Genomic DNA, 14097 nt, shown 5'->3' on the forward strand with positions numbered 1-14097 from the left:
AACCACTCTGTGAGTGGGAATTCTGTAGGGAAAAATGCCTTGTTAGTGAGAGAGGTCCAAGGAAAACGGCCAGACCATTCACACTCACAGAAAGGGGGTAGTAATTCAAATAACCACACGTTACAACAGTGGTGCACAGAAGAACATCTCTGAACGTCTATGCTCAACCTTGGAGTGAGTGGTCTACAGCAGAAGCACTGGCCACTTAATTAGGTACAGGAAGCCAAAGAAATAATTTTTAAAGGGGAGACCGCACCTAGAGTATTGTGTGTAGTTTTGGTCCCCTAATCTGAGGAAAGTACAAAGAAGGTTCACCAGATTGATTCCTGGGATGGCAGGACTTTCATATGAAGAAAGACTGGATCGACTAGGCTTATACTCACTGGAATTTAGCAGATTGAGGGGGAATCTTATTGAAACGTATAAAATTCTAAAGGGATTGGACAGGCTAGATGCAGGAAAATTGTTTCCGATGTTGGGGAAGTCCAGAACGAGGGGTCACAGTTTAGGGATAAAGGGGAATCCTTTTAGGACGGAGATGAGGAAAAACTTCTTCACACAGAGAGTGGTGAATCTGTGGAATTCTCTGCCACAGGAAACAGTTGAGGCCGGTTCATTGGCTATATTTAAGAGGAAGTTAGATATGGCCCTTGTGGATAAAGGGATCAGGGGGTATGGAGAGAAAGCAGGTACAGGGTTCTGAGTTGGATGATCAGCCATGATCATAATGAATGGCGGTGCAGGCTCGAAGGGTTTTACCAATGTAAAACTACAGTTAATTATGCTGACACTATGCACGGAGTTTGAGTCTTGCTCTCCTTATTTAAAACCACTGATAATAAACTATTCGGAGCTTTTGCTTTTCCAATGGTAATTTATATCTTGGAATGACTGGATTTAATATTCCACATTATACTCTTAAACTGTCTTAGTAGCTCAAAAAATGGAATGGCACAGTAGTGTAGTGGTTTGCACAACACCTTACAGTACCAAGAACCCGGGTTCAATTCCAGCTGCTGCCTGTAAGAATTTTGTAAGTTCTCCCCGTTTCCCCCTGGTGTTCCGGTTTCTTCCCACAGTCCGAAGATGTACCAGTTGGTACATTAATTGGGCATTGTAAATTGTCCCATGATTAAATTAGGGGATTTCTGGGCGGCATGGCTCGAAGGACCAGAAGGGCCTATTTTGAGCTGTGTCCCAATAAAGAAATAACATTTCAGCCAAGGTACCATGGTAAGATCTTGGGTCCAACGTGGTACTGGAGGGGTTATGGGAGAGGGCTGTATGTCAACACCAAAACTCAATGAAGATGGAGACATTTAAAAGTATGATGATTTAAGTTCTGTGCTCTGCAGAGAAGCCAAGTTACATTTCAAAATTAAAGGCAATTTATAGTGCCATGTAAAAATTAAAAAGTGTAAAGGACCCTGATGGGGTCCAACAGATAATCAGGACGGATGATGGAAAACAGAAGGTTTTAGTAAGGAAAATAAGGAAACAAATTCCTGTCTTCAGACATGAGATATTCTGCTGATGCTGGATATCTTGAGGAATACCCACAATGCTGTAGGAACCCAGCAGGTCAGCAGCATCTATGGCGTGGAATAAACAGTTGACGTTTTGGGCCTTCAGGAAATGTGTGGGCAGGCTTGATGACAAGATCTGATGAAGGATCATGAACATGAAATGTTAATTCTGTTTGTCTCCCCAATGATGCCACCTGACTTGCTCAGTATTTATAGCACGTTTTATTTCAGGATTCTGGCATCGGCTTTGTTTTTTGTTATTTTAATTTTTCTTCACAACCTGATCCCCAAAACCTTGGTTCTTTTCTCTGGAACTCCCACACTGGAAATGGTAGTCCTCATCATCATGTACTATACCTTGCCCTCGATAAGTGCTCCGCCACAAGTCCCGGATAATTTTGTTAATTTCTTCCATCTTCATGCTGTGGAATTTCATGATGGCTCTAAACCAAGAGGAAATATTAATTACTCTGACCTTGTTTCTGGACCTGATCACTAGCATCATTTTAATAATGAAAGGTGGCCAGTACATTTTAATGTCAATTTGTACATTGACACTGCAAGCAGCCTGGCTCATAGTAAACCCCTTGAAAAGCTGTAAGGAAAGATCACGATAAAGCTAGCATTTTCCAGATTCAGTCACAGGACTCGACAATTCAAAGATACTTTTTGCGCTTTTTATTTCGATCAACCTTCAATCGTGATGCATCAGCCCATCAGCACAAAGAAGCAAGCAGGAAAAAATCGTTGTGCGGATTACCCGTCCATCCTACTAACTCCGTTTTCCAAAGGCTCCCTTTGGCAAAGTGCTAGAGGGCTATTAAAACAAAAACTCCACACCGTCTTAGAAGTTTCTACCCCCAGGCAGTTTATCTGATCAACCATTCTAGTTATCCCCACCCCCCTCTATCTATTATTCCTATCGCTACATATTAAACACTTTAAGTGGCTTTTCATAATGCTGCTTACATTTTATTTATTTATTCATGGATATTTTACTCCATATTCATTCTTTAACCTCTAAATTTATTAGCTTTTAATTTAAATATAATTTTTAAAATATAGTTCTTTGTTATAATTTTTGCATGTTGTTGGTATATGTTGCATGCTGACCAACACAGCAAATACTTTCTACCTGTAAATGTACCTGTAAATAAAGTTGATCCTTGATCAAGCTGTCTGAGCACCTTTACAGCAACTGTACAAAATGCACTATTTGGACTTCTTCACAAACTACAGGTAGCACTAAGCTACACTCTGAACTTTAAACAGTTCACCTTAAAGCATCTATTTTCCCAATAGAAGTTTCAACCTGTGCAGACTTTTTTAATATTAGGAATGAGTGAATATGTGTATTATGTTTCATCACATCAAAATGGGCACAGAAGCAAGTTAGCCTGCCTTGAAATTTACTTATTTATAGAGATACAGTGCGTAACAGAGCCTTACGGCTCTTCAAGCCTTGCCAGCCAGCAAGCCCTGATTTAACCATAGTCTAAACACAGGACTATTTAAAATGACTAATTAACCTACCAACTGGTACATCTTTGGACTGTGAAAGGAAACAGAAGCATCCGGAGGAAGACCACTCGTTCAAGGAGAAAACGTACAAATTCCTTATAGGCAGTGGTGGGAATTGAACTTGGGTTACTGGTACTGTAAAGCGTTGTGCTAACCACTATGCTACCGTGCAATCCCAGTTTGAAATTATTGCACTAAAGATGAACATTATATATTACGCAAACCTTATCATTCCTGCTGATATCTCAAAGTATCTCTGACTCCCAGTATGATGTATATTTTAATGTATTGCCTGCTTTCACATGACTGTTGTGGTTTGGATTAAACAACCAGGAGCTTAATTTCTAAACCAACCTTGTTCTTTCCTGAACTGCCACTGAATTTTACAGATATATGATCATTATTTTTAACTTCAAGCATTAAAAAAGGTAATAATGTATGACAAGAGAACAAATTCTGTGTAATAGGAGTTAGAACTGCACTTTGTTTGCTAGAGATACCATATTGTGAATAGTTCCTTTATTAAAGCAATTGATAGATCTCATTTCTTAGATGTAGACATTATTTGTAGGAAACATTATTTAAAAAAACATGAAGAACAAAAGGTTGCATTATAACATTATGGCAAATTACCAATAACGTGACAATGTGTTAAAAATATCGTAGCATGACAACATTATGAGAGGCATAGACAATGTAACACAAACAGGCTTTTCCACTGGGCTTGGGTGAGATTAGAACTAGAAGTCATGGGTTAAGGATGAAAGGTGAAATGTTTAAGGGGAATGAGGGGGAACTTCTTCACTCAGAGAGTGGTGAAGGTGTGGAAGGAGCTTCCAGCGCAAATATGGATGCAGATCACCATTTAAGAGAAACTTGGTAGGTACATGGATGGGAGGGATATGGAGGGCTGTGGTCAGGGTGCAGGTTGATGGGAGTAGGTGCAAAACACAGTGCGGACAATCATACAGAACAAGGCACAAATAGCACATATAAGATACCAGGCACATACAGTTCCTATAAAAAGTATTCACTCCCTTTGGAGTTTTCATGTTTTATTGTTTTTACAACATTGAATCACAGTGGATCTAATTTGGCTTTTATTTGACACTAATCAACAGTGTCAAAGTGAAAACAGATCTCTACAAAGAGTTAACACTATGGTTCACATTTTTACTGCCTTGTAGGTATTTCATTTCAACAGTTCTGTAAGCAGTCTGCTCTGCTTTCAACCTGTTTGGGTTACCATTAAGATAAGGGAGGCTTAGGAATGTATGTCATCCAGTTAGGATGGTGGAAGTGGGAGAAGGTTGTAGAGATGGCTGGGGGAGAGGTTTTGTGAGGGACACTAAGGTTGATCTCATGCTTTGTTACAGGGAGATGAAGAGAGAAGGCACTAGAGAGAACTGGTCACAGGTTTCGATCCAGTGGGAAAACGTGATTTGATGGAGGCAAGGCACAGAGGCCTACCAAGGATGAGTGAATATGACTTTTGGAAGATTTGAACTCCAACCCGTGCAAATTTGACTGTTTAGTTATAATGGGCCATTTTTGATTTTTCTTTTTTTTCTTTACTAACTCTTTGGTTAAGTTGACATTCACAAATATACTTCTTTATAATTGTATGCAGTATGAGATCTGTCATTTCGTGCTGATGAGCTATTGCAGGGTAGTAAATCACACAACATTCACACAAATCGGAGTCTGGGTGGGTGAGACATCCCAACCCCACGGATTTGGCGGGACCAAAGCCACATATACCCTAGATGAATGAAGCCTGAGAAAGATGGGTTCTTGCTCCAGAATCCAGTGGCTGTTAGCGAGGGGCTAACGAGCTGCATTTCCAGAGATGCCCAGTAAAAGGGGGTTTCATGATCTAATTTAATTGCAAATATTAAAAACACTAAATAATCAACTGCATAATTCACCCCCTTTAATGTGACACACCAAATCATCACTGGTGCAGCCAACTGGCTTTAGAAGACAGTAATTAGTTAAATGGAGATCACCATGTGCAGTCAAGGTGTTTCAATTGATTGGAGTAAAAATACACCTGTATCTGGAGGGTCCAACTGCTTCAGTCAGTATCCCAGCAAAACCTACATCATGAAGACAAAAGAACACACCAAGCAACTCCACGAAAAAGCCATTGAAAAGCACAAGTCAGGAGGTGGTTAAAAAAATATTTCCAATTCACTGAATATCCCTTAGAGTACAGTTAAGTCAATCATCAAGAAATATAAAGAATATAGTGCAGCTGTAAATCTGCCTAGAGCAGGCCATCCTCAAAAACTGACTGACTATGCTAGAGGGGGATTAGTGAAGGATGGCGACAAGACCTATGACAACTCTGGAGGAGTTACAGACTTCAGTTGTTGAGATGAGAGAGACTGCATACAACAACTGTTGCCCAGGCACTTCACCAGTTGCAATTTATGGGAAAGAAGAAAAAAAACTCACATGAAATCTCAGCTAGAGTTTGCCAGAAGGCTTGTGGGAGACTCTGAAATCAGCTGGAAGAAGGGTCTATGGTCTGGTCTGATGGAACAAAAATTGAGCTTTTTGGCCATCAGACTAAACACTTTGTTTGATTTAAGTCAAACACTGAACAACACCAAAAACACACTGTCCCCACCGTGAAATATGGTGGTGGTTGTGTTATGCTGTAGGGATGCTTGTTAACATCCTCCGCCAGTTCCATGATGGGATGACTGATCGGGTGACCATAGGAGGACAAGAGTCCGAGCTCTTCCTTGTACGCACAGGGGTGAGGCAGGGGTGTTGCTAGCGCCTGTGCTCTTTAACATCTTCCTCTTGAGTGTTACCAAGCTTCTCCACAATGAGATTGAGGATAGCAGCAGTGTGGCAGTGGACGTCAGATTAGATGGCAACCTCTTTAACATCAGGAGGCTCCACACAACCACCAAGCTCCACAGAGAACGGGTCCTGGAGCTCCAGTATGCAGATGACTGTGCTCTTGTGGCCCATATTCATACTGTCCTTGCTGTGGCGGTGAGAGCATACAGCAGGATGGGGCTGACTGTCAATACCACCAGGACAGAAGTGGTTTGCCAATGGAGTACCAGTGTCCCACCCACCCTACCTGACTTCACTGTTGGTGATGAAAAGCTGTCAATAGTGCCATCTTTCAAATATCTGGGGAGCATTCTCTCTGACGACAACAGCATTGCCAAGAACATCCAGAGTCGCATTAAACATGCATCAGCTGCCTTTGGGAGATTTTGGCGTAGAGTATTTCAGAACAGGAGCCTTTGTCCCTCCACAAAGGTCGCTGTATACCAAGTGGTCTGTGTCACCACCCTCCTTTATGGCTGTGAAGCTTGGGTAAGCTACAGCCGTCACATCAAGCCCTTGGAGCGCTTCCACATAAGCTGCCTTTAGTGCATCCTGGGAATTACCTGTCGTGAGTGGGTACCTCACACTGAAACACTTGTAAAGACCAACTGCAGAAGTATTGAGACCATGATCACCCAGTGACAGTTGCAGTGGCTGGGACACGTGATAAGGATGCCCCGATGTCGGCTACCCTGCAGAGTGTTATACGGCCAGTTATATCATGGTCGACGCTCAGCTGGAGGGCTGAAGAAGCGCTATAAGGATCAGATGAAGAATGCTTTAAAGAAGTGCAAGATCAGACCTGAGGACCTGGAGGATGTTGCTGCTGACCGTAACACTTGGTGACAGCTGTGTAGGGACGGGGTTTGTATTCTGGAGATGGAAAGAACAACCAGAAGACAGCAGAAGAGAGCCAGGAGAAATGCAGCCATGGTTGCCATCACTACCACATATACATGTTCCACCTGCAATAGAGCTTGTGGGTCCAGGATTGGACTGTATAGTCATCAAAGATCTCACCGTTAAAGGAGTGGACTTCGTCATCAGATTCCGATGGACAACCGAAGAAGGGGATGCTTCACTGTATCAGGCTCTGGAAGGCTTGTGAAGGTAGAGGGTAAAATGAATGCAACAAAATACAGAGAAATTCCGCAGGAAAACCTGATGCAGTCTGCAAGAGAACAACTATTTGGGAGATTCGTTTTCCAGCAAGACAATGACACCAAGCACAAAACCAAAGCTACACAGCAGTGGCTTAAAAACAACAAAGTTAATGTCCTGGAGTGGCCAAGTCAGAGTCCAGACCTCAACCCAATTGAGTATTTGTGACTGGACTTGAAAAGGACTGTTCACTCATGATCCCCATGGCAATCTGACAGAATTTGAGCAGTTTTGTAAAGACGAATGAGGAAAAATTGCAGTGTCCAGATGTGCAAAGCTGATAGAGACCTCTCCACACAGACTCAAGATTGTAATTGCTGCCTAAGGTGCATCTACTAAATACTGACTTGAAGGGGTGAGTAATTATGCAACCAATCATTTAGTGTTTAACAATGGAAATAAATTTAGACCAATATGTAGAAATTTGTTTTCACTTTGACACAAAGGAGTCTTTTGTTTTGATCAGTGTCAAAAAAGCCAAATTAAAGCAACTGCGATCCAATGATGTAAAACAATAAAACATGAAAACTTCTAAAGGGGGTGAATATTTTTATAGGCACTTTATAAGACAGTAGTAAAAATATAGTCCAGGTTCCTGAGTTCATGAATGTTGTATCTGTCTGCCTTCTGACACAATATAGCTTGCCTTCTGTCGAGCAAGCTCTGGTGGGCCGCACTGGGTCCAGCATGGATTCCGTATCACACCGCCTCCGGCACTCTAGTGAAGTGCCTAACTCTGATGTTTCTCCCCGAGTGGCTGCAAACAGGCAACACCGTGGCCTGAGGCCTGGACCTTGCTACAACGAAGCCCATGCAGCTCCTCTGTCTTCCGCCCCTGCCATTTGCCAACGAACAAATGAACGGGACTTGCAGCATTCAACACCACCATTGTCCATCAGGGTCTTGCAATCACAAGAGAAGCAACTAAGATGATCACTTGCTGTTAAGACTGCACATCTCCTTTGTGCACCAATGCCTCTAGTGACACAGCAAGAGTTTGGAAATAGCAGGAGCTTTTTAAAGAGACAGATGATAAATGTTCACGGAATTACACCACAGTAGGAATCAACATGGTCTACTGAGTCCACATTAGCTCCTTATCCAGTCAGTCCCATTACCCTGCTTTTCCCAAGGCAGCCCTGCATACTCTCTTCCTCTCTGTATCTTATCTAAATCTCATTTAAAAGTTTCAACTTGACATTTAGTAAAAATAAATGGATATTCAAATGAGGGGTTGGCTGAAATTGGGAAGAACATTTAAGGGTGAGTTTGATTAGCAACTTGCCAACTCAATGGAAGGCTACTGGCTAATATCGTTCTCAGATACTTTGAATGACAAGGGAATCACAATGAATTTTTTTGGCCCTACACTGTCATCTAGATCTTGCATAATCAGCACAAATCAGATCTTCTGTTATCACTTGTAATATTTATTCAAAATAACACATTAACGTGATGCAAAATCTGTAAGAACATAATAAATAAGAGCAGAAGCCTAGTAGGTCCTTTAGATGTTATTCACCATTCGGCATCATGGCTGATCTGCTATCTCACCACTACTTCCCTGCACTATCTCTACATCGTTTGATTATTCTAATATTCAGAAATCTATTAACCTTTGTTTTTTGATTGAATTTGATGAATGAACTTCCAGTCGACTGCGATTGTGAATTCAAAATACTCACCAGTGTGTGGCTATTGCTTCTAATCTCATTTCAAAATAACACCTTGCTTATTTTGAGGCAATAGCCCATGGTTCTAGTCTCATTGGCCAGGGGCAACTTTCTTCCCTAATGTACCCTGCTGGGCTTTTCATTGAGGTCATTTCTCATTCCTCAATATATTTGACTATCTCAGGAACCAGTCTGTTGAATTTTCTCGATGCTCCCCTAATATAGCAAGTATATCCGGTTGTAGATAAGCAAACTAAGGTTGTACACGATTGTACACAATAAATGCCAAAAAAGGCATTAGGCTTTCTGAATTCACCGTACAGCTCTCCAGAGGTTGCAAAATGACTCAAATTACCGATCATAATAACCCAGCATCTTTGACACAATAATTATCTGATTTAAGAAACAAATGCAATCAACGTTTTTTCTAAACCAAGGTTGAGTACTTTCGAGAGCTGACAGAAATGAGTCACACAACTTTTCCAAACTTCACTGCACTGAGAATCTCCGACAATGCAATTTATAGTTGCATTGTTCTTTAAAGAAACAACGCTTTTGTTATATTAAATTAAATGAACTCTGGCAGTAAACTAAAAATAATAAAACATGGACTTAAGTATAAAGACATCAATTTTTGGAATTCAATTCCATTGGAACTTTATTTTTGCTAATATGTTACTGCAGAGTTAAATGTCAGAACATCAGAGTACCCTTGATAGGGAGATGACTGAAACCTTAGCACTGTTGCAACTTCATCTACTTTTCCACCTGGTCACAGGGATTGGTCATCTCACTTCCACACATACCCCATCACAGAGATGCTGAACAACCTCCACTCGACTGTACAGATTTGAAAGATCTGTTAATCCATTGATTTAGTTTTAAATTTTGAAAACATTGTTGTATAAGACTATACGACCAGAGCAGAATTAGGCCATGTGGCCCATCGAGTTAGCCCTGCCATTCCATCATGTGATTTCTTATCCCTCTCAACCACATTTTCCTGCCTTCTCCATGGAATCATTGACACCCTCACAAATTAAGAACCTAGTCACAGAGAAGTACAGCACAGGAACAGGCCCTTTGGCCCATCTAGTGCATGCTGAAACCATTTACTGCCCACTCCAATCGACCTGTGCCGGGACCATAGCCCTGCTATCCACCTACCTATACGAACTTCTCTTAAATGCTGCAATCAAGCTTGCATGCACCACTTGTGTTGGCTGCTTATTCCATACTCTTATGACACTGATTGAATAAGTTTCCCCTCATGTTCCCCTTATTCTTTCACCCTTATCCAATGTGCCAAAGTTTTCTTTACGGCCCTATCTACCTGTGATGCGTCTTTCAACGAATTATGTACCTATACCTGTATTCCCAGATCCTTTTGTTCTACCACACTCCTCAGTGCTCTACTGTTCACTGTGTAAGACTGACCCTAGCTGGTCCTACCAAAGTGCAAAACCTTGCATTTGTCTGCATTAAATTCTATCTGCTACTTTTCAGCCCCCTGCAAGCCATGATAGCCTTCCTCAGTATCCACTACACCCCCAGTCTTGCTGTCATCCGCAAATTTACTGATCCAATTCATTATCATCTAGATAATTGACTAGGATTACATACATCAAAGGACCCAGCACCAATCCCTGCAGCACACTACTAATCACAGGTCTCTACAGAGAGGCAACCCTCTACTACCACTCTCTGGCTTCTCCCACAAAGCCAATTTACTATCTCATCTTGAATGCTTGAGTGACTGAACGTTTTTGACCAGCCTTCCATGCGGGACCTTGTCAAGTGCCCTGCTGAGGTCCATGTAGACAACATCCACTTTCCTGGCAACTTCCTCGAAAAACTCTGTCAGATTGGTTAGACATGAAATACCATGCATGAAGCCACGTTGACTATCCTTAATCAGTCCATGTCTACTCAAATGGTTATATATCAGGCAGGTCCCTTAGAATACCTTCCAATAACTTTCCCACTACTGATGTTACACTCACCAGCCTATGATTTCTTGGTTTCTGTGGAACAACACTGGTGGTCCTCCAATCCTCTGGACCTCTCCTGTTGCTAAGGATGATTTAACCATCTCTGCTAGGGCTTTGGCAATTTCTGTACTTGCCTCCTGTAGGGTCCGAGGGAACACCTTGTCAGCCCTGGGGATTTATCCACTCTGATTTGCCTCAGGATAGCAAACACTTCCTCCTCTGTAATCTGTACAGAGTCCATGAAGTTGATGCTGCTTTGCCTCACTTCTATAGACTCTGTCTCTCTCCTGAGTAAATACAGAGGCCAAGAATTATTTTAAGATCTCCCCCATGTGTTTCGGCTCCACACATGAATTATCATTCTGAGGACCGGTTTTGTCCCTTGCAATCATTTTGTTATTAACATACTGGTAGAATTCTTTAAGATTCTCCTTCATGTTGTTTACTAGAGCAACCTTATGCCTTCTTTCAGCCCTCCTGATTTCTTTCTTACAAATTCTCTTGCATTTCTTATACTCCATAAGCACCTCATTTTTTTCTACCGGTCTCTACCTGCTATACATCTCTTTTTTTCTCTTAACCAGGGTCTCAGTATCTCTTGAAAACCAAGGTTCCCTACACAGTTATATTTACCTTTTATTCTGACAGGGACATACAAGCTTTATACTCTCAGTATTTCCCTTTTGACGGCCTTCCACTTACCAAGTACAGCTTTGCTAGAAAACAGCCTGCCCCAGTCGACGCTTGCCAGATCATTTCTGATACCATTAAAATTGGTCATCACAACCCGTGGACCAGACCTATCTTTTTGCATATTCACTTTGAAACTAATGGCATTGTAGTCATTAGATGCAAAGTGTCCCCCTACACAAACTTCTGTCACCTGCCCTGTCTCATTCCCGAATAGCAGATACAGTATGGCGCACTCTCTTGTTGAGACTTCTATGTGCTGATGAAAGAAATTTCCTGAGCACATTTGACAAACTCTATCCCATCGAGTCCTTTTACAGTATGGGACTGCCAGTCAATATGTGGAAAGTTAAAATCCCCTACTGTAACAACCATGTGGTTCTTGCAACAGTCTGTGATCTCTTTACAAATGTGTCCCTCTATATTGCTAGGACTGTTGGGTGGTCGGTAACATAGCCCTATCAACGTGGTCATACTTTTCTTATTTCTCAGTTCCATCCATTACGTCTGACTAGTTGAGTCCTCCAGTCTGTCCTGACCACTGTCGTGACATTTTTCCTGACTAGTAACACAACTCCTCCTCCTTTAATCTCTCCCACCCTGTCATGTCTAAAACAATAGTACTCCAGAATTTTGAGCTGTCAGTCCTGCCCCTCCTGTAGCCACGTCCTGCTAATGGCCACAATATTAACTGTCCCTTTTGTACAGGTTCCACCTTCCCTGAAAGAGAGCCAAATTATCCAAAAATCTTATGCCCTCCCTCCTACACCAACTCCTTAGCCACCTGTTAAACTCTATAACCTTCCTGGTACTGGCCTCACTAGCACGTGGCACAGGGAGAAATCCTGAGATCACAACCCTCGAGGTCCTGCCCTAAATCCCTGAACTCCCTATGCAGAACCTTGTCTCTTGCTCTACCCTTGTCATTGGTACCTACGTGGACCATGACCTCTGGCTCTTCACCTTCCCTCTTGGAATGCTAAGGACTTGATTCGAGATGTCCTGGACCCTGACACCTGGGAGGCAACATACCGTTTGGGAATCTCATTCTTGCCCAGAGAACCTCCTTTCTGTTCCCCTAGTTATTGAGTCCCCTATCGCCACAAAGCGGCTCTTCTCCCCCCTGCCCTCTGAGTCACACAGCCAGACTCAGTGCCCGTGATCCTACTGCTGTGACTTTTCTCTGCAGGTCATTCCCCAATAGTATCCAAAGTTTTGAGGGGGATGGCCACTGGGGCACCAAGTTCCACCTTAAATATACCCAATGACTTAGCCTTCACAGTTGTTGTGGCAGTGAATTCCATAGTCATCATCCCTGGTTAAAGGATCCTCACCTCTGTTTTAAGAAAATGTCCTTGTATTCTGAGGCTGTGCCCTCTGGTCCCAGACTCCACCACCATAGGAAGCATCCTCTCCATGTCTACTCTATCTAGCCGTTTCAATCGAGATCATTCAACGCAAAATACATTACAAAGAGATCAATGATTAAACAGTGTATCCTCTCTAGGTTTCCAAACACCACATAACTGCCCTCTGAAATGACCCTCTGAGTGGCTGTCAAAATTTAAAAAAAAGGTTAAATGTTTGCCATGCAAACTGTCCTGGCCACAAAACTGCTATCTCCCAGGATCTCCAGCATAGGAGTGGCCTGTGATGTTATCAGATGCTGAACGGGTGATGAGCGTTTTATCAGAAGTGAGCAAATGGGGCTTTCTTCCAAAAAGCTTACAAACCACAATTCTCCTTAACAGTAGTAATTACCCTTCAGAAGTCTGCTAATCCCACTCTCTCCACTCCGCTTCATCCACCCCACCCATCCTCCTCTTGCCCCTCATCCTTTTAATCTATCATCCTCTCTCCCTGTCCTTTCACCCATCAACCTCTCACCTACTGTCCTTTCACCTCTCCATCCTCTTACCCATTGTCTTCTTCACCCTCATCCTCGCCCCATCCCCTTTACTCAATGTCCTCTTCCATCCTCACCCCCACTTTTCTCTTACACCCTTCTTCTCTCCCGTGTCCTCTTACCCCATCCCCTCCCCCACTGTCCTCATACCCCATCCTCTTCACCCATTGTCCTCTTACTCCTGTTCTCTTTACCCCCAACTGCCCTCTTCACCCATTGCTTTCACCCCATCCTTACCCCACCATTCTTCTTTGCCCTGTCCTCTTTACCCATTGTCCTCTCCTCCCTCCCATCCTTTCCCCTCATGCTCTCCTCTCCACCCTTCCTTTATCCCCCTCCTCAACAAAGTGAACCTGAACTTTTCTTTAAACTTAAAAGAAACTGAGTAGAAGAAAGCAAATACTAACTCCAGAGGCTCTCCCTGTGTCTGCACATCCAGACTCTCAGATCTGGAGTCAAGCTCTCTGCCCTTTCACTATACATCCAGTTCATTTGAAGTCACTTTCTATAGGAACTCCTCTTTTTCTGTTCCCCATTCTGTTTCTCCTCTCGTCCTTCCCTTCTCCTTAACCTGCCCAGCACTTCCCTCTGGTGCCTCTCCTGCTTCTCTTGTCCCCATGGTCTACTTTCCTCTTCTACCCACAATCTCCCAACTTTTCACTTTATGTTCCCTCCCCCACCCACCTATTTCCCCCCCTCACATGGCTTCACCTATCACCTGCCAGATTGTCACTTCTTCCCCCCTCCTCCCATTCTTACTCTGGCTTTTGCCT

At 42.7% G+C, this 14097-nt stretch overlaps 1 protein-coding gene across 1 annotated transcript in view; it reads right to left on the reverse strand.

Moving 5' to 3' along the window:
- rad50 (RAD50 homolog, double strand break repair protein) overlaps positions 1 to 14097 on the reverse strand; it is a 166891-nt gene that overhangs the window by 13037 nt on the left and 139757 nt on the right. Inside the window, exon 23 of the mRNA XM_073067338.1 lies at positions 1884 to 1969. Coding sequence (XP_072923439.1) covers positions 1884 to 1969 — 86 coding nt within the window. The remainder of the gene's footprint in view (positions 1 to 1883; positions 1970 to 14097) is intronic.

This window comes from Hemitrygon akajei, chromosome 15 (assembly GCF_048418815.1).
Source record: "Hemitrygon akajei chromosome 15, sHemAka1.3, whole genome shotgun sequence".
Taxonomy (NCBI): domain Eukaryota; kingdom Metazoa; phylum Chordata; class Chondrichthyes; order Myliobatiformes; family Dasyatidae; genus Hemitrygon; species Hemitrygon akajei.